General features: G+C 43.2%; 1 protein-coding gene and 1 pseudogene across 3 annotated transcripts in view; one reads left to right on the top strand and one right to left on the bottom strand.

Moving 5' to 3' along the window:
* IGF2BP2 (insulin like growth factor 2 mRNA binding protein 2) overlaps positions 1–25,706 on the top strand; it is a 157,376-nt gene that overhangs the window by 90,361 nt on the left and 41,309 nt on the right. For all 3 annotated transcript variants that reach the window (XM_065875967.1, XM_065875968.1, XM_065875966.1), the window contains exon 3: positions 25,251–25,299. In XM_065875967.1, coding sequence (XP_065732039.1) covers positions 25,251–25,299 — 49 coding nt within the window. The remainder of the gene's footprint in view (positions 1–25,250; positions 25,300–25,706) is intronic.
* LOC136122567 (putative uncharacterized protein IGF2BP2-AS1) lies at positions 7,986–11,099 on the bottom strand (annotated as a pseudogene).

The raw sequence follows: 25,706 nt of genomic DNA, 5'->3' as shown, positions 1-25,706 counted from the left end.
TGCAGCTTTGTCAAGGGTCACCCAGTTAGTAAATAGCTAAGTGGGGCTTGAATGCAGAACCTTTGACTCCAGTCTTAACCTCCAGGCTATCCTGTCTCCACTTCTGTCAGGGCGCGCAGATGCAGGGAGAGAGAGAAAAGAGGATAGCAGTTATAAAAACTTACCAGGAATCAGGTTTAGTTTAGGCTCTGACCTCCCCACTTGGCCAGTTGCAGTCCTGGAGAGCTCACAACTCAAGGAAGCAAGACTCGTTGGCTGATGACTCAGGCCAGCTTGGTGCTCGGACCAAACGTGGTCCCAGTGGACAGGAAGGGCTAGGGGGTGATCTCATGACTGACTCTATGTCTCCCTCCACAGGCCTGGGCTGGGCTCTCTGGGAGGCTCTCTTCCTCTTCTGTTCTCTCCTGTGGGTTCCTATCTGGTCCTAGTGCCCACTTAGGACTCCTTGGCTCCAGCACGTGTTTGCTTTGACCTCATGCTCACTGAAGCCCCATTTAGAGTTACAGATATTTGTCTCTGCGTAGTTTGCCTTCTCTCTGGATTTGGCTCAACTGCATTCCCTGGGGTTGCCTAGCCTGAACCTGCCTACCTGGGCTGCCTCCCACCCTCACTCATGCTGTTTTCTCTGCAGGATGAATGTCCTTTGTCCCCCTTCTCTACCTGATGGTACTGACTCTCTTTTCAAGACTCAGCTCAGGTTCCTACCCACCTTCCTTAAGGCTGGTTATGGTCCCTCCTCTGAGCTCCCACAGTTTCTTGTACATTCTTCTAGAATGGTTTTTGTCCCATTCTGTACTTGTCTGCTGTTTAGTTCCATGTGACCCTCACTAGTCTGGGAGCTCCAGCAGGGAAGAAACTGTGTGTAATTCATCTTGGAGTCCTCGGTGCCTGTTAAGAGCCGGGCATATCAATGATCCTCAGATCCTCCTGAGGAGGCTGGTGTGGTACCTGGAACACCAGTGCTTTTTTTTTTTTTTTTTTTTTTGCGGTACACGGGCCTCTCACTGTTGTGGCCTCTCCCGCTGCGGAGCGCAGGCTCAGCAGCCATGGCCCACGGGCCCAGCCGCTCCGCGGCATGTGGGACCCTCCTGGACCAGGGCACGAACCTGTGTCCCCTGCATCGGCAGGCGGACTCTCAACCACTGTGCCACCAGGGAAGCCCCACCAGTGCTTTTTATGTCTGTTAGTGGGTTGACAGGGGTGGATGCTGCCAACAGAGACATGGGGGTGGGAAGAAGATTCAGGGATCTGGAGACTCAGAAGATGTGGCTTATCATCTAAAAAACTTTGGACAAATCACTTCTCTGGAATGCGATGTCGTTTATTTATGAGATGAAAGGATTTCCTTAAGGACCTTCCCAGTCCTAATACCCTGTGAAGATAATTTTAAATGATAAGCTTTTGACTGTAGACTGCCATGGAGCTAAGCAGTGAGTTCTATCTATTGAAAGTATGACCCAATGTTATCATTTCGAAAGGATAGAAGTTTGGTTATTTGTGCACTTTAGACTGTGCCCCGGTGGTGGGCTGTGGCTGACTAGATTTGATGGAATCATAAACATGGCCACAGTCCATGAAGCCTTTCTCCTTCCCACATAAACCTCAGTGGATCCTAATTCTCAAAATCTCCACTGGATTTTATTGTCTTCTCTCCAGTTTAACCAACAAGAAACATTTCAACAGTTTCAGCTCTTAATTAGCAAAAGCAAGACAGAATGACATATCCCTTTGGGGACAAGACAAAACTATTTTTATGGCTAACAGTTTTCCCTTGTAATGAAGTCTGGTCTTGAAAACACCCTAACGTAGCAGGTTCTTGTAACTCAATTATAATTACATAATTATGTATAATAATGTGTATATGTTTTATGTATATGTATTATGTATACATGTGTGTATGTGTTTATATATCTGTGGGTGTATTTACATAATTACACAGCATCAGGCCTGAGTTCTCTACCCGCCAGACCCGATGTAAAGAGGCCATTCCTGTAGTTTTCCAGTGAGCTGTGAGCACAGCTGAGGGTCATTTCCTGGAGTCTATCTGCAGCCTCCACCAGACTGATTATTCTTAGTTTGATCATCTTAGCCTGGATCATACAAGCCTCTCCCTTTACTTCCCTGTCTCCACCCTCCCGCCATATCACCTATATCCAAGCTCACTATACCTCCTCCAGAAAGCACAAAATGACACAAATTTGAAAACTTAAACCTGCCAGCATTGCCCCTCAGTAGAGGTTCACTTCACAGCCGGCTGGTAGAGGAGGTGTGAAGAAAGTGAAGAAAGGCAGTGCTGTCTTAAGGTGTGATTCAGTTCTTGTTGCAATGACTTAAGTTTTAAAAACTAATCCACGAAGCTCTTATCTTGTATCTTGCTCCAGTAGTGTATCCTAACAGTGTCTTCTTGTGCCTCAATTTCACCCCCTACAAAATGGGGGTAAACAAACACCGCCACCCGGAGGTTTCCAAGGGCTGCCAAGGAGGCAGCGTGAACGGTTGGTGAATAGAAGGCATTATCTGCCCCCCAGAAGAGAAGCACCTCCCAGACAGACCACAGGGCTGTCCTGCCTTGCCAAAGGAGGCTTCTCTGTGAGCAGGAGGAGTAACATGGGCGAATTGCCCCAGGCTCTGTTGGTCCTGATGACAGAGGGAACTTGCTAGGTGGGTGTTCATGTCTTTTCAGATGAAGGTGAGGAGGTGGGGGACAGAAAGGGGGAAGACAGGTGCACGAGAGGCTTGCTTGAGGTTTCAGTTGATAAACAGTGTTTTATTAGTCTGGAGGAAGCTAGCACGAAAGTACAGTTTTTAGAGAAGGAATTGATTTCCAGTAAAATTTGCTAGGGTGAGCACGTAGCAAAGTTAAAAGTTTTAACGATAAAAATAAAATTCAGGGGAATTTCCTGACAGTTCAGTGGTTAAAACTCCACACTTTCACTGCTGAGGGCGCTGGTTCAATCCCTGGTCTGGGAACTAAGATCCTGCAAGCCGCATGGTGCGGCCCAAAAGAGAGATATATATATATATATATATATATAAAATTTGTGTGTGTGTGTGTGTGTGTGTGTGTATGTATAAAATTCAGGGAGAGGAAAAAAACCTCAGTTGGAAGGAGAAAAGAGTATGAACGTTCCCTTTCGTATGTGACATTAACTGGCTAAAATTCACACATTAATTTTTGGTAATTTCAAGATGCCTAGGGTGTCTCGTTCTGTTGACAGTACACAGGAAGTGGCAATTGGTAGTGCTTTGTGACATCTACTTGTTCACGTGCACATGGGTGCATGGTCGTGTACACACACACACACACACACACACACACACACACACAGCTTCGAGGCTTTCCTGGTGACCTTTCTTCTCTCTTCTTTGCCCAGAGTGCCCTTGGAGTAATTTGCCAGCCCTGTACCAGCTGCACTTTGATGTGGCTTGACCGTTTGTGGACTACCTCTTCACCTCTTCACTCTACAGTTACACCCTGTTTGGTTTCAGAATTTGTTTCTGTTTGTACAAAGCATAATCCCAGCCCTGCAGTGTAGCCCAAGGTGAGCAGTTCTAAAGCTCTGAGCCTCAGTTTCCTTATCTGCAGAATGAAATTGTTCTGAAATCTGAAACTGAGGTTCTTCCACAACCTTTTGAGGATGTCAGCTGTAAGGTCTCATTCCCTCCATAACTGGGTGGGAGGAGTAGCTTCAGCAGCATGACATCCGACTGACCTGTCAGCATCCTCTCACATCATCCAGGTAAGAGCTGCTGGGAGCAACATGCTCCCAGTGGTTTGCTGGAGGAGCCAACTGTGTGCATCTCTTTGCAACTTTTGTTTGATGGCATCAAGTTAGTGGCTTTAAATTAGCTATGGTGAGAGTATTTACATTATGGAAATTAACAAAAGCTACACATTGCCTCCCCCTGGCCACTTAGTTTAAGTATATACCAGTGTTTCTCTCATTTGAGTTTCTCTCTATCAAAGCTCACTTCTTTGTACTCTAGCCTTCACCCCCCAGTCAACACTCTTGGTTGCTTCAAGGTCATCGCTTAACCTTCTTTCTGCTGAACCTGTAGAAGCGTCCACGCATATGAGGCGAAGCACATGAAAGGAGAGCTGTCACAGGTATTGTTGAGCCTGTGGCTGCAGCAAATTTTCACACCACTGGCGATAGCCACTTTTTTAATACCTCTATTCTAGTAAACCCAATCTACTTTGTCTTTTATACTATTGTTAGTCAAAGATAGATAGTATCTTATAGTTTTTTAGAGCTTTGTCACACCCCACTATCTCTGCCTCATGAATAAGTGGAATTATGAATGACTGCCCTGCTCAAATGCCGGCAGTGATCTCCCTTAGCCTACTATATTAGCGCAGACGCCTCACCCTATTAAATAAGACCTCTGCAGTTGTCCCGACTTAGCAGTCATCTGTCTCCCCAGTAGGTGTACCCTATTTTCCCTTGTCCAAGCACAGTCTGTTATTTCCTCTCCCCACCCAAGCTCATCTCTGACCATCACAATCATATCATGGTCCATGTTGATACCACCTGCAAGGCATGACTGGGGCCCCTGGTTTCCCAAGGACATGGCTCCCTTAAGCTGCGAAGGCCAGCAACTTTCAAAGGACTGGGAAGCCAGCAACTTTCAAAGGACTGGGAAGCCCAGAATAGCAACCCATAGGGGTGGTTCTTGACTTGCAAGACCGTTATCTCTGGTGTTACCCTGCCCCTTGTTCACCTCTGCTTCTCCAGTTTTGATCATGGCTTTGCTCTTCCCTTCTTCCTGCTTCAGTTTTCCACTCAGATTTCTTCCTACCCATCTGCCAGTTCCAGGAGGGAGTTTCTAACTTAATTTCTGGCAGAGTTATTGCTCTGGCCCTTGAACTATGCTCACACCCTCTCTTGGCCCTGATCTTCTCAATTTCAGGCAGAGTTATTGCTCTGGCCCTTGAACTATGCTCACACCCTCTCTTGGCCCTGATCTTCTCAATTTCAATGTCTGGCCTCCTGAGTCCAGGGCCTTTTTTTTTTTGGGTAAAGAGCAAGATAGTAAATATATTAGGTTTCTTGGCCCATATGGTCTCTGTCACACCTTCTCAACTCTGCCTTTCTAGTGGAAAAGTAGCTATAGACAATATATAACCAAACAGGAGGTTCAATAAAACTTTACTTACAAAATCAGGCTTTGGACTGGATGTAGCCCACCAGCCATAGTTTGCTGACCCCTGCCCTAGTCAAACACCTGTTAATATCTACTCCTGACACTTGTTCATAAAACTGTGTGCCAGCTTGAATACGTGATGTTCATTAGCGTAGCTCGTGCAAGAGATCCTGTCTGGGACGTGCCCAGCTGGGAATCCTGCAGCCTCAGAGTTAAGGGTTCCAGAGAACATACTTGTCCTATTTGCTCGACCCACAAAGGAGCACTGATTCAAAATGGGCAGAAGCACTTGTGTTATGAGGGCTAGTATGACATAGAGCAGCATTTCCCAAATTTCAGCCATCTGTGTACTGCTTTCATGTTTTCTGCCGTTATCTCTACACCTGCCCTGTTAACTACTTAATGTTGTCTTTTGAAGTGGTCCCCCTTTAAAAAACTTAACGTAAGTTTACTTTTAAAAGAAACTTTATATTATTTATATAATTGAAAACCCAGTACCATTTGTAATAAATAGAAAGTAACCATAAAAATGAAATATACTGAAAACAATGTGTTGTTATTAAGTTATAGCTACCGTTGCTTGTTAAGGTTCTGAGCCTAACTTTTTTTTTTTTTTTTTTTTTTTTGCGGTACGTGGGCGTCTCACTGCTGTGGCCTCTCCCGTTGTGGAGCAAGGCTCCGGACGCACAGGCCCAGCGGCCATGGCTCACGGGCCCAGCCGCTCCGCGGCATGTGGGATCTTCCCGGACTGGGGCACAAACCCGTGTCCCCTGCATCGGCAGGTGGACTCTCAACCACTGCGCTACCAGGGAAGCCCAACATTTTTTTATTTTTAGAGGGAGGAGGATTAGTATTGGAGAGGTGTTAAAGACTTCCAGCCTCAGACTGAGATTTTCCTTGATACAAAAAGAAATATTAGAAAATAAATGCAATGTGGTGCATTGTTTTTATTGCTGTATTTACTCACCTCCTGCAGACATTACATGGAACTCCGTGTCTCATGGACACCTAAAAACCCCTAGAAGGACAGGATTAGTGACTTGGACATCAAACAGACCTGTGTTCACATTCCTGGCTTCACCTTAGATTCCCCAGCTGCAAAGTACAAACAGTACTTATCCCAGCTTCATTCATGGAGCAAGTAGGAGTCAGGTATTGGCTTTCTGGGCCCTGCTGGGCACCAGTGTGGGGCTTGTTTTAGGCACTGGAGTTGGTGTTGGTAAAGCACCCAGCACAGTGCCTGTCCCTCGCATGGGCATTATTGTCGCTGGAACCCCTGTGAATTCAGAATCTCTTCTTACAGCTCTTACAATAGTATCTGTGAGATTTCTGTAATTGGTCCTATTGCATCACAGCTGAGAGACCTTGGGCAAGTTACATTCCCTTCTGGTCCACTGACCAGTGTGAGAATTAGGTGAGATGACGTGTGTAAAATTGCTTTGTAATGGTGAAGTCTGCACCAGGTTTGTCATTGGCAGTACCTTGGGTGGTGGGTTTTGTTGACCTGTCTTCCTCGCCTTTTTGGACTGAGTTCCCTGGAGGGCAGAGACCGTGGTAGTGGGCCTCTGTCTACATCTCCCCCCTTTTCATTTGCAGCTTGTGCAAAACTGTCCATGAAGGGAATGGAAAATGTCATTCCTGTTGATTCTCATTTCCTTCTCTCCTCTCCCTCCCAAGAATGGAATTTTTGGCTTTATAAACTAAGGAATCTCAGTGGTACCCGCTTCCCATCCGGAAAATACTGGTATGGTAGGCTAGGCTGTCCCCACCAGCACAGGCCTGTGATGAAAATGTGTCTACTTGTCCTCTGTTGACTCCAGGTGCTGCTTGGATTCCTGTGTGTCACCTCCTGCAGTGGCATTCTGCACCATTTGCCCTTTAGCTGGTTAGTTCTCTGCCGTTTCAAAGCTCACTCTCCACCTCCTGTGATCCTGCTGATTCATAGTCTTTCCCTTAGAACTCTTGTTTGTTATAGATGTTTTTACAAGTTCTTAGCCATGGGGTTCTTTTCTTCTAGCCTTTATAAACCATTTTTCTTGGCTCACAGATTAAAGTCTGTCTATCCATCTGTGTCATTGAGTAAAGATTTCTAAGACTTCTCTTGAGTCCTATTCTCACAGTAAACCACTCACAGCACAGAAATTCTTCCTTTAAAGGTTTTTTTGCCTGGACAACTTAGTTCTTGTACACATTTCTATGGGAGGAAGAGGCATCTTTACTGTCCTTGAGGGAAGAGAGCAGGCAGGGCTGGAGAACTCTCGACACTAAGGAGGGTTGTAGAAAGAGACCATCTGGCCCCAGAGAAATGAAATAACCTGCCACAAATAGCCCAGTCACATATCTGGGTGGTGGCCCCGCGCCCAGCAGTCCTGATGCCTAGTCTGACTTTCTGCCCACGACCTCCCAGTAGACTGGGGTCTCAGGCGCTCAGGGAATGAGCTCCCTCTTAGAGCTCCATGGCCATCAAAGGGCTGCAGGGATCTTGGTCAGAGACAGAGGGGCCCTTTTACATTCAGATGACCTGGGCTGACCAAAGTGAATTGAAACGAGAGGCCCGATTACATGAGCTTAAAGGGCAACCACGCCTGCTGTCTGTTCACTTGTGTATAATCATCCCTTGAAAAGAAAAGTGCTGGATGGTGGGATGAACAAATCGCAGTGGTGGGGCAGAGTCTGGCTGTGCTGCAGAAATGTAAACAGTGGGTTATGATAAATGGCTATGAAGAAGACACTAGCTAAGGGCTGCAGGGGCACTGACCTTGCCCGCCTGGGCAGCTGCCCCTCAGTTAAGGTGAAATATTGATCCTGGCACCTGATCTTAACCAGACATGACCTGGAAATTAAGAATGTCCCCTTGTCCGCATTCTGATGATCAGCCAGCACTGATGGGGTTGGCTTCCTCATGCACCACCATGACCCTGAGTAAATACCCTCTCCTTAACCAGATCAGGGAGCTTGAGCAGCCAGGGGCGATATTCTCCCTGCACTTCACCTCTCCACCACCACCCCAAAAGGAACGTGGGAGGTGAACCCCTTACGAGGATGGGTTGGTAACGTAGTATGGTGGCCAACCCAGCAGTCCTGGCATTCAAACTAAGGCAGCCTACTCCCCAGAGAGCTGTGCTCTTTGCTGCTAGAAGAGGCAGAGGAGAGGCCTCTGAGTTTTGTTTCCTGTTAAATATAGAAAGAGGAAAAGGAAGAAAAAGAGGGAGATTCTTACTCAACATAGCGTATTTGTAAGATTGCACTACAGACCAAAGGCGAATCAGTTAAATCAATGTTTCTTGGATAGATGCTGTAGAAAATATTAATAAAAGAATTCAAAACATATATTGGGCAGAGGAATCATTATTAGAATAAGAAAATACTCTTCTAAGGGCATAACTTTGATGGAGGCATTATTCATGTGGATTAAAAAAATAAAAGTTCTAGTGCATTCATTAAAAAAAATCAGTGGTGGTATTTAATCATACCTTCCACTAACCTAAAGCACGCTTAATTTTTTTTTAATACATTTATTTATTTTGGGCTTCATTGGGTCTTTGTTGCTGCACGCGGGCTTTCTCTCGTTGCGGCGAGCGAGGGCTCCTACTCTTTGTTGCGGTGCGAGGGCTTCTCATTGCAGTGGCTTCTCTTGTTGCGGAGCATGGGCTCTAGGCACGCAGGCTTCAGTAGTTGTGGCGCGCGGGCTCTAGAGTGCAGGCTCAGTAGTGTGGCTCACGGGCTTAGTTGCTCCACGGCATGTGGGATCATCCCGGACCAGGGCTCAAACCCGTGTCGCCTGCATCGGCAGGCGGACTCTCAACCACTGCGCCACCAGGGAAGCCCGTCCCTTAATATTTTTAATGGATCTGTTTGTTACACTCTCAAGAGGTGTGGTGAATACCTGCTGGGAACAGAAGGGTATTATAATGGTAGCTGGCAGGATGCTTTAATTTTCATCTGGAGGCACTTAATTTGTTGGTTAAGTGTACCTGGCAGTCCCATGTCAAAGGGAAGTGAGGAACTATCAGTAGACTGCCCCAGTAGTGAGGTGCACACAGCTATAGAATTATACTTGCACCTAAATTCTCAGCGCCACAAGGCTGTCTTCTCTGAGGAAGGGAGTCAGTTAAGAAGAAAACAGCTTCTGAAAAGAAAGTTAATGCTGATGGCTGTGTTTACGTTGTCTCCCAGTTTCTGAGTCTTGGTGAAAGGTTTATCACCTTCGTGGTCCCTGGAAGCGTGCTCTGCTCCTCTCAAACCAAGTGCCCTTGCTGCCCTGCCTTCGTACACCTCATTCCCTTGATTTGAAAGGCCCTCTAAACCCCTCTGCACTCTCTACTTCACCTTTGCTCTCCTGGCTCACTCTGCCTTGTACTGCTCAGGCTCAGCTGAGGCATCACCTTCCCTGGGGGCCTTGCCAGGTTCCCCTCCCGTCTGCTCAGCCACTCGGCACCCCCCAGGCACCCTCCAGCGTGGTGCAGGCCTGTCTCACAGCAACACTGCATGCAGGGTGCGCCGGCTGTCTTCCTGCCAGACTGTGAGCTCCTCATGGTGGGGAACAGGCTTTTCACCTGTCTCTCTGGTGTCCCGCAATACTCAGTGGAGGGTTGTTGAATAAATGAAGTGGATGAAGTTAATCAGATCAGGAGTCACCTGCCAGAATACAAAGAAGAGCAGGGAAGAATTCTGTGGAGTTTCCCAGAGTGGGTGAGGTGGGTAGGTTCTTTAGCATATGAAAAACAGTCAGCTTCATTCATAGTTAAAATGCAAAAAAAGATAGTATTTTTCACCTATGAATGGGCAGAAATCAAAAATTGGATAGCTGTGTTTTCATGTGTGGAGAAACAGTGTTGCATTTGTATGTTGACATTACAAATGCACAGCCTTCTGACTCAGTGATTCCACTTCTAGGAGCTTATCTTCCAAGATACACTCACATGTGTAAAATTAGGTAGATAGAGAAGTTATTTGCTACAACATTTTTGGTTTTTTGGAAATAGCAAAAGGTTAGAAACGTATGTCCATCAATAGGAGACCAGTTAAATAAATTATGGTATATTCATAAAGTTGAATGTTATACAGCTGTCACAAAGAATAGTACAGCTCTGTGTAGCGATATGACACAATCTCCAAGTGAAAAAAGCATATACAGAGCACTAACATTTTTTTTGGGGGGGGGGGAAGAATACACAGTTGACCCTTGAACAGGATGGGTTTGAACTGCATGGGTCCACCTATACATGGATTTTTTTCAATAAATATATTGGAAATTTTGGGGAGATTTAGGACAGTTTAAAAAAAAACCTCACAGATGAACCATGTAGCCTAGAAATACCAAAAAGATTAAGAAAAAGGTATGTCATGAATGCATAAAATATATGTAGATATACATATAACATACAAAATATGTGTTTATGTTATTAGTAAGGCTTCTGGTCAACGGTAGGCTATAGTAGTTAAGTTCGGGGGGGAATCAAAAGTTATAAGCAGATTTTCAGATGCACGAGGGGCGTGGGTAAGTACCCTTAACCCCATGCTGTTCAAGGGTCAACTATATACATATATGCTTTTGTACAGAACACTCTGGAATGATTTTTAAAAACTGGTATCAGGACTGGAGTCCTGAAGGATAGATTACAGAGGGCAAATTTTTCTGCTATGTTTTTTCTGCTTTGGTACCTTTTGAACTTTGTGCAAAGAATATGTAGTACTTATTTCTAAAAAGTTAATTTGTTTTAAAGAAGCCAGTTGAGTGATAGATACGTGTCCAATTTTGCTGAGATCTGCAGAATCACTATATTAAATTCACTAGGAAGAGCTCCATGTAGTATAAACACTTTTCATCCTGATGTCTCACCACAGTCCCACCCCGCCTGTCCCCCTTGCCTTTGAAGTCTCTCTTACTCACCTGTTGCCTAGACCATTGGAGTTGGAAAGGGCCTTGGACAGTTATCTAGTGGTGTATGCATTTAATCAAGCTAACACTGCTGCTTTTCCAATAAATGTAGCATGTCTTTTTTATATATATGTAAATTTATGTATTTTATTTATTTATTTTTGGCTGCATTGGGTCTTCGTTGCTGCACGCGGCTTTCTCTAGTTGCGGTGATTGGGGGCTACTCTTCGTTGCAGTGCGCGGGCTTCTCATTGCGGTGGCTTCTCTTGTTGTGGAGCACGGGCTCTAGGCACGCAGGCTTCAGTAGTTGTGGCTCACGGGCTCTAGAGCGCAGGCTCAGTAGTTGTGGCGCACAGGCTTTGTTACTCTGCGGCTTGTGGGATCTTCCCAGACCAGGGCTCAAACCGTGTCCCCTGCATTGGCAGGCGGATTCTTAACCACTGTGTCACCAGGGAAGCCCTGTATCATGTCTTAAGTTTCTCTCACCTGCTGCTAAAGCATGTTACTTTAAAAATATGAATGTAGGCTTTACAGAGTTGTATAGATCAAAGTTGCAATAACGAGTAGAATATCAGTACAATACTAATTAACCAGCATCTGAATTATGGGCCAGAGCTCTGTTTCTATGTAGTGGAAACCTAAGCTTTGATACAGTGGTTTATGACATCAGTGGAATTCCTTGGAGGCAGTTATAGTCTCCGTATTCACAGTCCCATGCCAAGACCTATATACACCTGTAGGAAATGGACAAGCTCCTACTTAGCTGTGCCGTATACTCCATTCATAGTAAATTTCAGGAAATAACATTATACCTTCGAATTCCAGACACCAGAGATTGTACAAGAGTAACCCTGGCACTAGTGAAAATGTAAACATAAGGCTTTCTGCAATAAGGTAGAAAAGGGAAGAAGTGGGATAAATTGTGGCTGTAGGGGTGGGTTGTGATATAGAGTCACAAATCTACTTTTTTTGGATTGTAAGCCATTCAATCATGAAATAGTATGGACTCTGTCGGCTAACTTATCTAGTGGGTTGTTAAAAACTGTGACCCAAACAAAATGCAAGATTTGTTGGGATGATTTTTTTTTTTTAATTCAGTCTCTGTAGCCTAAGGTCCATGGAGAGAGACACCTCTTCTTTCTGCTCCTTACCTTTTCTTTGTGACAGTTTTGTTTTGCTGCCAAAACGGAGTGAATCTTGGGTTTGGAAAGAAGCTTGTCTAACTGGCTGTCATCTTATCTCAAGTGCCTCATGTTTGAGGCATTAAGCAGGGAGGTTAAGTGACTGGCCCAGTATCCATCCGACAGCTTTGCCTGAAGTGGAGCCAGCATTCAAACTGTGGTCTCTGGCTCCCTGCTCAGCACATCTCCCACTCTGCTTCTTGTGGTGCTGAAATAGTGGTGGCCTTTGGTAACGATAAAATGTTTTATTAGGGGTGGGGAGAATTATTAGGTTAGAAAATCCAGGGACTATATTTAAATTTATATTTTTTCTTAAATCATTGTTCTCGTCTAAGAAATCAGGGCCTTATGGACATTAGTAAATAAAAGTGTTTGCATTTCCACAAGTATCTATGCTTGACTATTACAAATTTTGTATTTCTCACCAAGGAACAAAAGTACTCTCACTTGAGCACAATAATCAAGGTGCTCTTAAATGAAGGAGAAGAATAATCCATCAGTTTGCCAATTGTACGTTTTAGCTTGTGAAATTATCCTGAAATGGGTCCTTTTAAGCCTGAATCCACAGGTGATTCTTTATCACTTCAGTAGCTTCTCTTCCAGTTCAGTGCTGGCTCCATGCAGTGCCTTCTAATTGATTATCTGATTGTGACTCATCTGGTGAAGTCAGATCCATTCACATTTCATAGGAAAACCAGGCACCAGCTCTCCTGGGCATATCAGGACCGATGCTGGGAAAAGGAGTTTGAGGGTGCTTCTGTCAAAATAACCCTAATGCCTACCTGTGTAGGGTGCACTACAGTTTACGGAGCGCTTTCTCATAATCCCCTGGGGTTTGGTGAGGGACAAATGAGAGGAGAGTGCAGGAGCTTATCACAGTGCTAAGGAGACTGGGACTCCGAACAGCTAAGGGGAGGCCACCAACTGAACTCTCTTCCCTCCCTCATTCATGCTGCTGAGGACCTGGCTCCCAACAAAGAAAGGAAAGAGGGTCCTGGTAGTGAGGGTAACCAACCGTGCACTGCTTCCAGGGAAGGGAGAAGAGAGAGGAAAAGGAATTTGAAGCTGTGGTAGCAGGACCTCCCTTGGCAACCTGCTGAGCCAGGTCGGTTGTTCACCTTTATTCACGTCAGGTGTTGACTCCTATATAAGATACTTCCCAGTATTGAGTCCTGCTGGGGCCCACCCAGCTAATGGTACTGGTTTGAGAGGAAGTGATGAAAAGTCAGGAACCAACTGAGACAGATGCTCTGTTTACTGTCTTTGTGAGACAGGGAACTCAAAAGAGAGTGTGAACCAACAGCTGGGAGGAATTCTACTTTTAAGTGCCAGAGATCTTAACGCTATCATGTACATTCATTCATTCCTCAGATTTCCTGAGTGACTGCTGTGTCCACATCACCAGGTTAGAGCTGTTGAGCTGCAGGGGTAGGGATAGGATGTGCATAGTTTGAGAAGGATATGAATCTTGCATTTCGATCGGCACCACTGGAAAAACTTCTCTAGGCAAAAGTCTAGTCTCTCAAAATTGGTTATAAATCAAATTTGTGTATTTGCAGTTATCTCCCTACTAATTTGTCTTATTTCAGAATTGATGTAAAAAAATCTTAAGATGAGTCCTCATTAGGACGATGAATCCTTTTAAATACAAGAATAATTTATATGCCATCTTTCCCCAGTTCGTCTGTTTTAAAAGTTGGCTATTTGGCAATAAAATAAAATAAATTTAAAAAGGGGAATTCCCTTGCCGTCCAGTGGTTAGGACTCTGCACTTTCACTGCTGAGGGCCCGGGTTCAATCCCTGGTCTGGGAACTAAGATCCCACAAGCTGCGTGGCATGGCTCAAAAAAAAAAAAGTTGGCAATTCTAGGTTTTAAAAAGTCTCATTGTATTCAAATCATGTAACATTAGCTCTAAGAGCTAATGATTTTCCTTTGTTTTTACATCAGCACTTTATGAGATATTGAAGACATTCACTGATTTGTTTTTCTTTGCATGCTGTGATTTTATTTTTTTATTGGTGGTGTTTGAGAAGTTTTTTCTGACTCCTCTCCCAATTTTGAGAAATAACTTTTCCTCTGGTCCTCTTATTTTCTCCAGAGCTCCCCCTTTGTGTAGCAGAGGAAATCTCAGGGGGTTAAGTGCTAAGGGGCAGACCCGGGTGGGAAGGAGAGCTTCCCCTTTGTGGCAGTGCAGGTGTTCCACTGCTGTTATACACAGAAATGCCTTCCTCAGCTTTAACTTCCCCACGGTGGTTGGAAACAAGGACTTGTGTGATGCTCTTTACTACCTGCAATTACAGTTTAAGGATACTGTGCAGAAACAGGTGTTAAAAGACATTGGGTTCATGTCTAGCTAAAACCTAAAAATATGACTAAGAAAATGCAGGAATAGCCTTTTTCCTTGAAGACATAATTGATTCAAGGGACCAACTCTAAAGTACATTCTTTATTGAAATGTACATGTTGCATTAAACATGGAAAGTACATGCTTTATTGAAATTAATTAGAGAGTTTTAGGGTTGCTGAGGTCAGTGTTGTCTTTTCTGTTTGTTTATTCCCTAGAATATAAGCAGCATGCGGACACTTTTGTTCACTACTATACCCCAGAGCCTAAAACAAGTGCATGGCTAGTAACAGGTGCTTAGTGAACATCTGTTAAATGAATTTGGAAAAGCTTTTGGTTTAATCTTAGAAATCATCTTATTTCCCAAATGAGATAAAATGTCCAGTATTTTTTTTTTTGCGGTACGCGGCCCTCTCACTGCTGTGGCCTCTCCCGTTGCGGAGCACAGGCTCAGCGGCCATGGCTCACGGGCCCAGCCGCTCTGCGGCATGTGGGATCTTCCCGGACCGGGGCACGAGCCCGTGTCCCCTGCATCGGCAGGCGGACTCTCAACCACCGCGCCACCAGGGAAGCCCTGAAATGTCCAGTATTTAACCTCCAGTCAGAACATTTGGGTATGGGTAGTTCGGATTGTTCATAGTACCTAACCTTCAGTGTGGGTGAGATGTTCCTTTTGTGTGAGATGGTGAATGCTATTTGATTTACACAGCATGGGGAAGGAGTTCTCTCCTCCCTTTCTCTGCTTACTTGGGATTTAGAGCTATATTAGAGATGAACTTAATTTTTCTTAATCATCCTGACTATAATGAATAAGATCAAAGTCTTTTATAACTGCTGGGAGTAGTTCCTTCTTTTCAGAAGTAAAATGGCTGTTGGTTTATCACTCATTCCCAGACATTGTGGACTCACAGCTTCTGGCTTGAATTTTTGTTAATTGTGAAACTGTTTCTTCAGTATGTCAGGGCATGCCATTGTACTTGTTGTCTTCAGGGAAGAAACAGCACCTCCACATGAGTCATTACATCCAATCACAGGAAGGGTTTGCAGTGGCTACTGTGTCGGGAAATGTCTTCCCCTGCATTTTCCAGTCAATAGCCTGTTGCCTTGAGCTGATAAGCATAGACTGGAGTGAAAGAAATTGGCTGGGTTGAAGACCAGTCAGTGTCTTCACTAATCACGTGTTCTTCTTATAGTTGGAACACAGAATATGGGGTGGAGTGTGCCAGGAAAAAGAAGCCAGCTGTCAGCAACACATGCTCCTGGTGAATTTGCTGATTGCTGAGCACCTGCTCTATTCCAGATGCTACTTGAGCTGAGGAGGGAAAAAATGAAAAAGGCACAAGTAAAAAAAAAGGAAAAGGACAGAGTTGAGTGCTGTTTGGAGAACTCAAGAAAACAGTTATTTGAAAATGAATTGGAGAGATGCTGAAAGGATGGCACAGTTGTTGGTGACGAGGCATGTGGCTTCATTTTCCTTTATAAAGATGGTTTTGTATTTACCCTGCACCACACAAGTAAAACATTTATGTACTCAAATTGTAACTTGTGTTGCATCAAGTTTATATATGTTTTTGTCAGGGCTCAAAATATGATGTGTAAATATTTGTTTTTACCCTGGTTAGTCTTAATTACAGATAATGAATTGAGGGCCTTATACGGGTAACTAATCACTTCATTAGAAACACAGTTTGCGGCTTCCCTGGTGGCGCAGTGGTTAAGAATCCACCTGCCAATGCAGGGGACACGGGTTTGAGCCCTGGTCTTGGAAGATCCCACATGCCGCAGAGCAACTAAGCCTGTGCACCACAACGACTGAGCCTACGCTCTAGAGCCCACGAGCCACAACTACTGAAGCCCATGTGCCTAGAGCCCATGCTCTGCAACAAGAGAAACCACCACAATGAGAAGCCCGCGCACCACAATGAAGAGTAGCCCCCACTCGCTGCAACTAGAGAAAGCCTGCGTGCAGCAACGAAGACCCAACGCAGCCAGAAATAAATAAATAAATTTTTAAAAAAAGAAGAGAAACACAGTTTGGTTTTGTTAACTGGCACCTTCATCACAGCACAATAAAATGCTTTCAATTCTTACATGGTTCAGATCTTGAAAAGCTGGAAGCTGACTTTGAGATCTTCACTCACAAAGACTCAGCCTTACCTCTCAAGATCCCACCCTCCTGAATCCAAATGCCTGTTTGTACTCAGGCACACTTGAATGTCCTTTCCTTCTGAGAACTTTGTCTCCTGTCTGGGATTCACCCCGCCCTTCTCCATTCAGCAACCCATATTTTGGGGAGGGTTCTCAAACTCTATCCTGCCCCATGAGATTCAGCACAGTGCTGACTGGGGCCAGTGATGACGAGCAAAGGCTTATTAGGCTCGCAGGCAGACACAGCTCCCAGTCCTGGGCCAGGAGAGCTGTCAACCAGGAGTCAGGAGTCAGCTGACCCTGTGAAGGAGTTCACTAATTAATACCTTTATTGCCCTCTCTGAAGGGCATTTATATTAAATACATCTTCTGAGGAGCAAAGGGTGAACCACTATAGTGAAATTTCCAAAATAACCCTTCCTGGGAGAGATGTTTTTGGTCAGAGTCTACAATGAGGTTGACAGTGAGAGGGAAAACCTGGAAATCTATTCCTAAGACTCATTTTCCTAGCATTTGCCTGAGGTGGTACATCTTGTCCAAAATTCATTGAACTGAAGTATATACATGAAATGTAAATTTTGTCGTTGGTGACTTGACATGACAATTCGAGTGACATTTTAAGAGCAAAGGTTTAAACTTGTAGACCGCGGTCAAAAATATTGCTCCCAGCTGTGAGACTGGACAGGGGATTCATCAGTACCTCAGTTTACTTATCTGAAAGTGAGGATAACAATCCTTACTTCACAGGGGAGTGGTAAGGCTTAAAAGGGATGCTTAGCACCCATTAATGTAAATAATAGTGGTGGTTTGGGGAAAGCTTCCTGCTAGAAACAGTGTGATGAATGTGTTGGGTGTCTCTCTGAAACATTAATAAACTCATCAAATAAAATAACTTGAAGGATGAGAAAGAAATAGTGTTCAATGAAGCCCATGGAGAAATTCTGGTAAAGCTAGAGCTAAAACTGTATTTCATTCTCTGTTGTCACAAAATGAGTTAACGAGTAGTATGGTAGATGGGAAAGATGGTGTTATCTGTAGGAAATTGTACACAAGCCTTGGTAAGACTGGTCATGGTTTTCCTATGTCAGGTTTTTTTTTTGCTTTATTTTAAAATACTGAAGATGTGTTTGACAAAAATATTTTCCCTGAATAATTATTTAGATTTTTTAAGTGTTCCTTCAGTTCAAATATTTCTATTTACCACTACTTCAGTAAAAGGAGCCCCCTTCACTAAAAACTGAATACGAATCAAAAAAGAGAAATTTTAAATATTGACTTCCTTTTTAAAGAGCTAAAATATTGAATATCTGAGGAATGTGATTATCTACTTTACTAGAACAGTGTATGGTGGTTTCAACCTACAGTCAAGCATACTGATTCCTTTTAACAGGAGATGATTTTAACCCTTCTAAAGGGTTTGTAGAATCCTGCAGTTGGAATGAAACTCAATGGTCATTTAATGCAAATTGTACTCATTGTACCTGACCCACTAGGGAAACTCCTTCACCATCTTGCCCAGGTGGAGCAGCCTGACCTGTCTTCTCATGAACATCTCATCATTATCTAATTACTTTTCTCCTTCTACCTCTTTCAAGAACAATTAAGAATTCCTGATGTTTTCCTCAAGAGGGAAGTCTGGAATTGTGTTGGCAACCTCTTAAAAAGTCAAGGCCTCTTTGAGAGGGGCTCGGAGGTAAATGAGTAAGTTACAAAGTCTCAGACTATTGCTTTATCATATTCACTGATTTCTTTTCTGTGATATTCAAGCAGTAGACTTTCAAGAGGTCCTGTCTCTGAATTCTCATGAAACATGAGTGTGTTCAGGCCACTTGGGGGTTTATGGTTTTGCGGACCTGAGTTTATAGAGCAAGGGAATTTACTGAGTTCATAACTACAGTTCTCCTGGCTCAAACCCTTTGCAACAGGGCACCACAATAATATCTGATTTAATCCTTATATGATTTGGCCCATAACACTGTTAATATTCACAAGGACTTTACTCTGATCACATGTTTTTCTCCTTATAAAAAACCCCAAACCTCTTTTTCACTTTTCAACATTTTTTTTTTTTTTTTTGCGGTACGCGGGCCTCTCCCGTTGCGGAGCACAGGCTCCAGATGCACAGGCTCCAGACGCGCAGGCTCAGCGGCCATGGCTCATGGGCCCAGCCGTTCCGCAGCATGTGGGATCTTCCCGGACCGGGGCACGAGCCCATGTCCCCTGCATCGGCAGGCGGACTCTCAACCACTGTGCCACCAGGGAAGCCCCACTTTTCAACAGTTTTTATGTGGAAAGCATTTGGTTTTCTAATAACTGTTATAATACATTTATTTTAGATTCCATAGCGGCAGATGCAGTTGTTCTTAATAATTTTGTAACAAAGTGACAACAGTTAGTTTCATTGATTAAGTCATGCCCTGTGTCCTCTGTGTGTATGTGTGTGAGAGAAAGGAGAGAAAGAATGAGGCGGGTGGGGGAGGGGATTACTGTAAAAGGCAGCTGAGTGCTGAATAGAAGATTGGCCGAGGCTATCACTGGTGATTCATTTGCTTCCCTGATTCATTGCTAGCCCTAGGTCCTAGTTCAATTTAGCACAGGATGTCCCTTGTACAGAATGTCCAGAAGTTTTAAGGGGAACTTTTAGAACTAATGAGGAATGGGAAGGAAAGAAAGTGCCTCAAACACTTACTAATGAGGACATGGGATGCAGGAGAATCTGATTATAGCACTAGAGGAGTGGGCGTGGCCAAGAGCTCTGGTGGTTTCAGCCTTGGCTCTGCCACTGCCCTTGGAGTCGGTTAGCACACCTGCCTCTAGATAATGCACATTCCATGGTGCTTTGATTTCCTTGCAAGAATAAAACCACAGTGTCATCTGATGGAGCTCAAAATTGCTATGGAAACAGATGGGACCTAGTTGGGTAGGATCTCGCATTGAACCCCAAAGGACTCTCTTATAGGATCCTTTTGCTTCCTCTGTTGCTTCTCTTGCCCACAGTTTTCCCGGACATCTTCTGATCCTTAGCTTGCCTAATTTTCAAATGGAATCTGAGATCCTATGAGGTGGGAGTCCACAATATATGTTAAGTCTTCCCTACTCAGGCCCCCCAGCATGGTCAGTGCCTGGGCTAGAGTTCAGACTTGTGGTTAATTGACCGTATGCTTAAAAACTATGGCATTATCCACCTCACAAGCAAACAGGCGTTTCACACACACACACACACACACACACACACACACACACACACACAGAGATGTGGGGTGATTCTTCAAAATAAGAGATTCCTTGACAATTAAATATGATTTTACTTACCCAGCTGATTGCCCAGATATTTTAAGCAACAGATTCTACCGTACACAGTAACTTCTGCCAGGTCCTTGAAATTCATAACAGTGGACATCTAGTTTTATCTGAAGTTCACTCAGAGCTTTCCACTTCCTCTGGGCGTCTACAGTACAAAGAAAATAACATATTCATGAAAAGTACCCTGAGGCACTTACACGTTGAAGAGCCTTAGGTGAGCTGTGGTTAAGTTTTTTTTTGTTTGTAGTTAAGATTTGATAGTCTACACGTGTATACTGTTGTCACCAATTAACCAGAATATAGAATCCATCAAAGTGGCCAGTTCCTCAGCCAAGCAGAATAGCTGTTGGGCTATATTATTCTTTTCCTGGATGTGTAGAGACTGAACTACTTGCTCTTTTCCACTGAACGCACTTACTTGAATATGAAAGTGGGAAATTCTGAGTTCCTGAATCCCAGAGCCTTGGGGAGAGAGCCTATGTGTCTATGTTAATAGCTTGACTGCAGGTCTTATTCTGTTTTCAGTTAAAATTTTTTTAAAAATCAAAATCATATTCCTTACTGCCTTTGTTTACTCTTGTTTTTAAGGTGGACTGAGCATGTTGAAGGCTCAGACCTGGCACGCATATAAACTACAGGTGTGACAAATTATTTTGGATGGAAGGATAAGAGCCCAAAGTTTAGAGCAGTTGCTGGGGCAAGAGGGTTTAAAGATAAAGAGATGGGGAACGGGACAGTAACAGGGTCATGAATGGGAATTTGGATGTGGTGACAGGGAGTCATTCAAAGAAGGCAGAAGCAACCAGTCATATTTGTGTTTTAGAAAGTCACTAAGTGTGGGAAGGATGGGAGAGGAGGGGAAAGTAAGACAGACGGCAGGCCAGCTAGGAGCTGGCTGTAATGGTTCTGGGTGGAAAGGATGAGAAATGTCAATTGTGTATTTTTAGAGAAGCTTGATTTCTTTTTTAAACAAAAGGAGCGGTGAGGTTATTCTTTTTTATTTTTAAGGAAGGAAGAACTGTTTTCTTAAAACCAATCACTTTCCTAAGTTATTGTGTAAATTGGGCTTGTTTGCAAGCAGGGCACACTTTTATGGATTTCAAAGGGAGAAAGATCCACATTTGTTGTTCGAAACTGAGCTGAGCACTGGGTTTCTTCTCTAAAGGAAAGAGGGGAAAGAAGTCTTCCCTCTCCCCTTTACTACCTGGCAAAGGAGAAAAGGACAGCCTGTGCCCTCCAGTTAGGGTCCGGAAGGTCCGCCTCATAAACAGACAACAGCCAGAAACAGCAGTGCTTTTCCCAGACCCCAGAGTTCCATGTTCTCCTCTTCTGCTATGCGCTTGGCCTCTTGCTGGACAGGAGACTAGTAAACAAGAAGCCTGTCCTTGAGGAAATTTCCAATCCAGTGAGGAGAGGACCAGCGCCAGCAGATAAGTGATTATAGCAAAGAGGGAGCTGTTATAAAAACTTAAGAGTGCATAGAAACAACTCTTTCTTGGAGATGCCCTGGAATTGTCTGCAAGTATGAGCTGGGTTTTGAAGAGCACACAGACATCCCTCCCAGGGAAAAAGGGGTTGGGCATCTTGGGTGCCCTGACGAGCAGGCACAGTGTCCAGACGATGTCATGGAAGTTAGCAGATCCCAAAGATCCTGGTCACCCCTGATCCTGAAAGACAGTCTCTCAGGATGTTCTCCCAGATGACCTGACTGAACTCCAGTTGAATGGGTTCTACTGCAGTGATCTCCATTTCCCCTTTTCGTTTCTGGGTTAAAATTTCGTTCCTGGGTTAAAATCCTGGTCTAAAATTAGAGATGCGACACACTAGCTTGTTAGAGAATCCTGCTTAATGAACGTTCCAGTTACTCAACTGATTGCCTGATGTGCAGTCCTCATACCAGATATTACAGGGAAGCATCATTGTTTTAGACCCATTCAGTTAGGATTCGGGATCATCTGGACTGGGCAGAGTTTGATTATTTATTTACACCCTGTGAACAAAGGGGTTTGCCAAACAAATTAATACTTCGTTAAATAAGATTTCAAGAAGGATACCTAACCTGTTGATAATTACGGAGAAAATAAGAGGGTTTTTCTCTTTTTTTTAAAAGCAGGTTCCAGGATACTTTAAAGAAATGAATCTTTTCGATTCATGAAAGCAGCCCTAGTAGGAGTTTTAAGTGTTAATTTTTTAAAGTAAGTGAGACATGAGACGTGAACATGTCATTTTTTTAAAAAGCAAGCAAGACAGAAGCAGTTAAAATAAAAAGTACATGTCCCGTTTTACCAACCAAATGTTTGTAGCTACCTTTTTCTGTGCATTTACATATATATACACTTAATGACATATAGTTTTGTGCTCTTAAAAAACAGATCAAACCTAATCTGTAATTAGCGGTCATCTTATAACATTATGCCTTGAAGAGTGTCCTATGACCGTGGATACATGTCTACTTCATTCTTTTTTTTTTTGCGGTATGCAGGCCTCTCACTGTTGTGGCCTCTCCCGTTGCGGAGCACAGGCTCTGGACGCGCAGGCTCAGTGGCCATGGCTCACGGGCCCAGCCGCTCCACGGCATGTGGGATCTTCCCGGACCTGGGCGCGAACCCGCGTCCCCTGCATTGGCAGGCGGACTCTCAACCACTGCGCCACCAGGGAAGCCCTACTTCATTCTTTTTAACAGCTGTATAATGTTCAGTATTATGGCTCTACTATGATTTACTTATTCATCTCCCTGCTTGTGGATATTTAGATTATTTGCATTCTTTGTCATAACAATGCAACAGTATCTTCCTCTATTCAAATCTTATTGTATGCAGAAGTTTCTTCCCATAGGATTTCTATCAATAAATTCTTGCTTAGCAGTTGTAGTCAATGTTTATTTATACTTGGAGATAACAAAAATATTCTTCTTTAGAAATATTCAATTTTCTTGTAAATTACGATGCCTTTTCTATAAATAGTTAGGCTTGTGACATCCTTTGTGGAGCATTCCATGTAGCCACTGTATGGGATGGTGTCAGCAGTTTTATTATGAACTCTTGCCAAAGGCAGTGTCAGGAATGAGCCTTCATAGCACAGAAGCAGAAATTAGTTCCTGGTTCTTTTTTCGCCTTCCTATCCTGACACAAGATTAGAGGTTCTACGGAATGGCTTGTATAGTCATTTAGGCAGCTCTGGTAAAGCATGAATGCATTCTCATTTTTTAAAAACAAAACAGGACAGAAGTAGTATATGGGATCTAGAACAGAGGGATGGGGTCCCCCTTAATTTAAAAAAAAAGATCAGAGGAAACAGGAGCCCCTCAGTTCCTTCATTATTTGTTTGTTGTTTCCCCTGTCTGTGTACTTCTCTGTCTCTCTCCTTTTTCCTCTCTGCATGAATTGTAACATTTCTTTCTGTGGCTATTGCCCAGATTAAAGCCATGGAGAAATGTGTGGCTGCATATAGCAACTATTTGATACCTCTTACACAAGAAGGAAAGGAAAAGTAATGGGGCTACACTTTGGCCACCACATCTCTTCTCTTGCAACCCCCAAAGGCGGTATTTATGGGATTTCAGTGCCAAGCCCTTCCATTGAAATGACCTTTTCTAATATTTAAATGCTGATTTGTGTTTTCTTTCTGGGATCTAACATATTCTCCAAAGATAGAAAAATTCTTATCTTCGTATTTCTATTCTTCTATCTAATTTTAACGCTTAAGTAAAAACAAGAAATGATCTAAATCACTCAAAGTTATCAGATATCTTAGAAAAAAAGAAAAATCTTCTGAATAAAAAGGCAGCAGAAGGCCCAAATATCCATCAATAGGGGATGGATATTTGGTACCTCCAAGTAGTGTAAAATAGAATGAGGATGTTCTCTATCTACCAATGTAGAAAGATCTTCAGGACATTACTGTTAGGTGAAAAAAACAAGATTCAGTGAGTGTGCAGAATATGCAAAGATTTCTATAAGAAAAGGTGAAAATAGGATTGTATATTTGTATTTACTAGTATTTGCATAAAGGAACTGAAGGCTACACAAGCAACGAGTAAGACTTTTCATGGAATACCTCTTTAAAGTGTCCTGATTTTTGAATTAGGACTGTATTACCTATTAGAAATAAAAATAATTTTTGAAAAGGAAGTTCTGCATTGTTAGGTAAGATCCTCTTTAAACCTACTGTGTATGTATTCCATCTCTCATGTTTGAGCCTAGGTACCTTTTGGGGTAGGGTCACTTGCAGGACTATGTATGTTGAGAAGGAAGGGAATAATTCTACAATTAGAACATGTGTGGCAATTTAAATTCTAACTATTTTGGTAGGAAATTGAAAAGGCAGATTTGCATCTAACTAACCTGTTTCTTTAGCTTGTTCAGACTTCTTGGGTTTGTTCTTTATTTTTTTCCTCAAAGTAATTGAAAGTTTTATTTATTTGTTTAAAACAGCTGTGTTTTATTTTATTTATTATTATTATTTGGCTGCATTGGGTCTTCATTGCTGCGCACGGGCTTTCTCTAGTTGCGGCGAGCTGGGGCTACTCTTCATTGTGGTGCAGGCTTCTCATTGCGGTGGCTTCTCTTGTTGAGGAGCACAGGCTCTAGGCCGAGCACGAGCTTCAGTAGTTGCAGCACACAGGTTCAGCAGTTGCAGCACGTGGGCTCAGTAGTTGTGGTGCATGGACTTAGTTGCTCCGCAGCATGTGGGATCTTCCCGGACCAGGGATTGAACCCGTGTCCCCTGCATTGGCAGGCGGATTCTTAACCACTGTGCCACCAGGGAAATCCCTAATTGAAAGTTTTAAAACAAGCTGCTCTTTTTTTTTCTTCTTTTAATTTTTTAATTGAAGTATAATTGATTTACAATATTGCATTAGTTTCAGGTGTACAGCATAGTCATTCATTTTGTGTGTGTGTGTTTTTTTTTTTTTTTTTGCAGATTGTATTCCATTATAGCTTATTACAAAATGTTGGGTGTAATTCTCTGTGCTATACAGTAGGGCATTATATAGTGATAAAGGGATCAATACAAGAAGAGGATATTGCACTCATTAACATTTAGGCTCCCAATATAGAAGCACCTAAATATATAAAGCAAATACTAACAGACATAAAGGGAGAAATTGACGAATGGCTTAAAACAAGATGTTCTTGATTCACAATCAAAATCCCTTGCTGGTGTCTTGGTGAACATAGTGAGAAAGTAAACTCAAACTGTGGTCTTAAGCCTGTTTGTTGTGTCTGTGCTTTTATCTTTTACAGGAGCAGGAAAATTCAGATTCGAAACATCCCTCCTCACCTGCAGTGGGAGGTAGGCCAATGTCATTTCTATATTTATTATCTTCCTGCTCTCTTTCCTCATTTTATTTTTTAATGGTTTAACAAGGGATTTTCTCCCTTTTTTATAGTTCCCTTTCACATTTAGGAATTAGAGGTCCTCAGACTTTCCCTTCTTCAGTGCCCTTAATGTGCATGATCTGCCCTGAGTTTGGGGTCAGATTTGTCCCTTTCGTTGTGCAGGATGTGCACTTTGATCCCTTATGTTCTGTCTTCTCAGAAACCAAGCATCAACAGACAAACTGTGAAACAAAATACATACCTTGCTTGTGATTTTTATCCCCATGATTTTATAAAAGATTTTTACCTTTCTAAATTACGATGTGGGGAAAAATAAAATAAATGGAAAACCCATAAGAATAGAAGGTTCTTTGTTAGTTT

This window comes from Phocoena phocoena, chromosome 4 (assembly GCF_963924675.1).
Source record: "Phocoena phocoena chromosome 4, mPhoPho1.1, whole genome shotgun sequence".
NCBI classification, from domain to species: domain Eukaryota; kingdom Metazoa; phylum Chordata; class Mammalia; order Artiodactyla; family Phocoenidae; genus Phocoena; species Phocoena phocoena.
The sequence above is the reverse complement of the archived record's forward strand: the minus strand, read 5'-3'. Positions and strand labels throughout refer to the sequence as shown.